General features: G+C 54.8%; 1 protein-coding gene across 1 annotated transcript in view; it reads right to left on the bottom strand.

Moving 5' to 3' along the window:
* The window catches only part of WDR74 (WD repeat domain 74), an 11,627-nt gene extending 9,520 nt beyond the window's left edge, over positions 1 to 2,107 (bottom strand). The window contains exons 1-3 of the mRNA XM_015850989.1: positions 1,987 to 2,107; positions 1,780 to 1,883; positions 9 to 130 (exon numbers count right to left, since the gene is read on the bottom strand). Coding sequence (XP_015706475.1) covers positions 9 to 130; positions 1,780 to 1,883; positions 1,987 to 2,047 — 287 coding nt within the window. The 5' untranslated portion in view covers positions 2,048 to 2,107. The remainder of the gene's footprint in view (positions 1 to 8; positions 131 to 1,779; positions 1,884 to 1,986) is intronic.
* Between the last annotated feature and the right edge of the window lie 626 nt (positions 2,108 to 2,733).

Raw genomic sequence — 2,733 nt, 5'->3', positions numbered from 1 at the left:
CCCCCCACCTTCCATAGGCCGCGATCCCACAAAAGTCCCCGTCCCCGTTGGGGCAAAAGCGGCTGCAGCTCAAAGACCCGGTTCCGAGATCCAGACGTTGGACGGATCGATCCGAACGGCCCAGCAGAACCTACAGAACCAGAACCATGTTAATGGACCCAAAATGCCACGAAATGGACCCAAAATGGACCCAAAATGCCAGGAAACGGAACCAGGATCCCATTAAATGGACCCAAAATGCCAGGAAATGGACCCAAAATGGACCCAGAACCCCATAGAATGGACCCAAAATGCCAAAAAATGGACCCAAAATGGACCCAGAACCCCATAAAATGGAACCAAAATCCCACTAAATGGACCCAAAATGGACCCAGAACCCCATAAAACAGAACCAGGATCCCATTAAATGGACCCAGAACCCCAGAGAATGGACCCAAAATGGACCCAGAACCCAGAGAATGGACCCAAAATGCCAGGAAATGGACCCAAAATGGAGCCAGAACCCCAGAGAATGGACCCAAAATCCCACAAAATGGACCCAAAATGGAGCCAGAACCCCATAAAACGGAACCAGGATCCCATTAAATGGAGCCAGAACCCCATAAAATGGAACCAGGATCCCATTAAATGGAACCAGGATCCCATTAAATGGACCCAAAATGCCAGGAAATGGACCCAAAATGGACCCAGAACCCAGAGAATGGACCCAAAATGGACCCAGAACCCCATAGAATGGACCCAAAATGCCACGAAATTGACCCTAAATGGACCCAAAATCCCCAGAACCGACCCCAAATGGACCCAAAACCCCATAGAACCGACCCCAAATGGACCCTAAACCCCAGAGAATGGACCCAAAATCCCAGAGAATTGACCCAAAATGGACCCAAAACCCCAGAGAATGGACCCAAAATGCCAGGAAATGGACCCAAAATGGACCCAGAACCCCATAAAATGGAACCAAAATCCCATTAAATGGACCCAAAATGGACCCAAAACTCCATAAAACGGAACCAGGATCCCATTAAATGGACCCAAAATGGACCCAGAACCCAGAGAATGGATCCAAAATGGACCCAGAACTCCATAGAATGGACCCAAAATGCCAGGAAATGGACCCAAAATGGACCCAAAACCCCAAAGAATGGACCCAAAATCCCAGAGAATTGACCCAAAATGGACCGAACCCCCCGGAACCGATCCCAAAACCCCACAGAACCGACCTGGAACCGACACAAAACCCCCCAGAATTGACCCAAAACCCCCCGGTACCGACCCCGAACCGACCCCAAAACCCCCCAGAACCGACCCGGAACCGACCCGGAACAGCCCCAAAACCCCCATTCAATTCCTGAACTCCCCAGAACCGACTCAAATCCGACCCAAAATCCCCCAGAACCGACCCAAAACCCCCTGGAACTGACCCGGAACCGACACAAACCCCCCCAGAACCGACCCAGAACCAACAAAGAACCGACCCGGAACAGCCCCAGAACCCCCAGAACCCACATTCCATTCCCGAACCCCCCCGTACCGACCCAGAACCGCCCCAAAACAGGCCCAAATCCCCCCCGAACCGACCCCAAACCCCCCAGAGCCCCCATTCCATTCCCGAACCCCCCGGTACCGACCCCAAACCGACCCAAAACCGACCCCAGAATCCCCCGGAACCGACCCAGAATTAACACAGAACCGACCCGGTCGGTACCGACCCGGAACCGACCCGACCCCCCCGGTTCCGTCCCGGTTCCGCCCCATTTTCCCCCCCCCCATTTCAACCTGTTTCTGTTCCCCGCTCCACGCGATGACTTTAATGGCGGCCTCCCGTCCCAGGTCGCGGCCTACACCGAAATTCAGCGCCTCCTTCCGCTTCAAATTCACCGCTAAAAACAACCGGGATCAACGGGGGGGGGGCGTGTAGGCCCCGGTTACCGGAACTACCCCCCCCCAAAACCGGAAATGGAGCCGCCCCCCCACAAATCCCACCTTTAAGGGCTCCGCTCTCGGCCCCGACCCAAACGTGGAACTGCCGCGCGGTGGCCGCCATCTTGGATTGGTCCGTTCCTCTTTGTCTTCCCCACTTCCGGTTCCTGCCGGAAGTTGCGTGGGGACGTTTTTTACCTGCGCACCTATGGGAACTCAAAGAAACCGGAAGTGCTGCACTGACGCCCTTTTCCGGTGCGGGGTTTAACCGGAAGTGCGTGCATCACGTGTTAAACAGCGCGCAGCCGGAAGTTGAAGCGAAGCGGAAGTGGCTCTAGGAAGGGAAGGCCGGAAGTGTGTCACCGGAAGTGGACTGCGGGTGACGTGGGAAAATACGTCCGGGTGGGAAACAAAGGACACAAATGAGTAACACCGGAAGTGGTGGGGAAACACCGGAAGTGGACCCAGGTGCGGCATTGAAATGGATCCGGGTGGGAAACGTGACCCAGGACCACATAAAGAACACAGAGAAAAGCAAAAATTGGCTCAAAATTCACTTTTATTGACTTAAAATGACTTTAAAACAACCCAAAGAAGCAGATCCGGGTCTGGGGGGGGCTCGGAGCGGCGCCTTCGTGGAGCTGGGGGGGTGGGAACTAATGTGAGACGAGGGTCAAAATGGCCGCTTCCAATATGGCCGCCGCCAATATGGCCGCCACAACATGGCCGCCCTATTTCCTCACCCAATATGGCCGCCACAATATGGCCGCCACAATATGGCCGCCCTATTTCCCCACCCAATATGGCCGC

The sequence above is a fragment of the Coturnix japonica genome, unplaced genomic scaffold, assembly GCF_001577835.2.
Source record: "Coturnix japonica isolate 7356 unplaced genomic scaffold, Coturnix japonica 2.1 chrUnrandom618, whole genome shotgun sequence".
Taxonomy (NCBI): domain Eukaryota; kingdom Metazoa; phylum Chordata; class Aves; order Galliformes; family Phasianidae; genus Coturnix; species Coturnix japonica.
The sequence above is the reverse complement of the archived record's forward strand: the minus strand, read 5'-3'. Positions and strand labels throughout refer to the sequence as shown.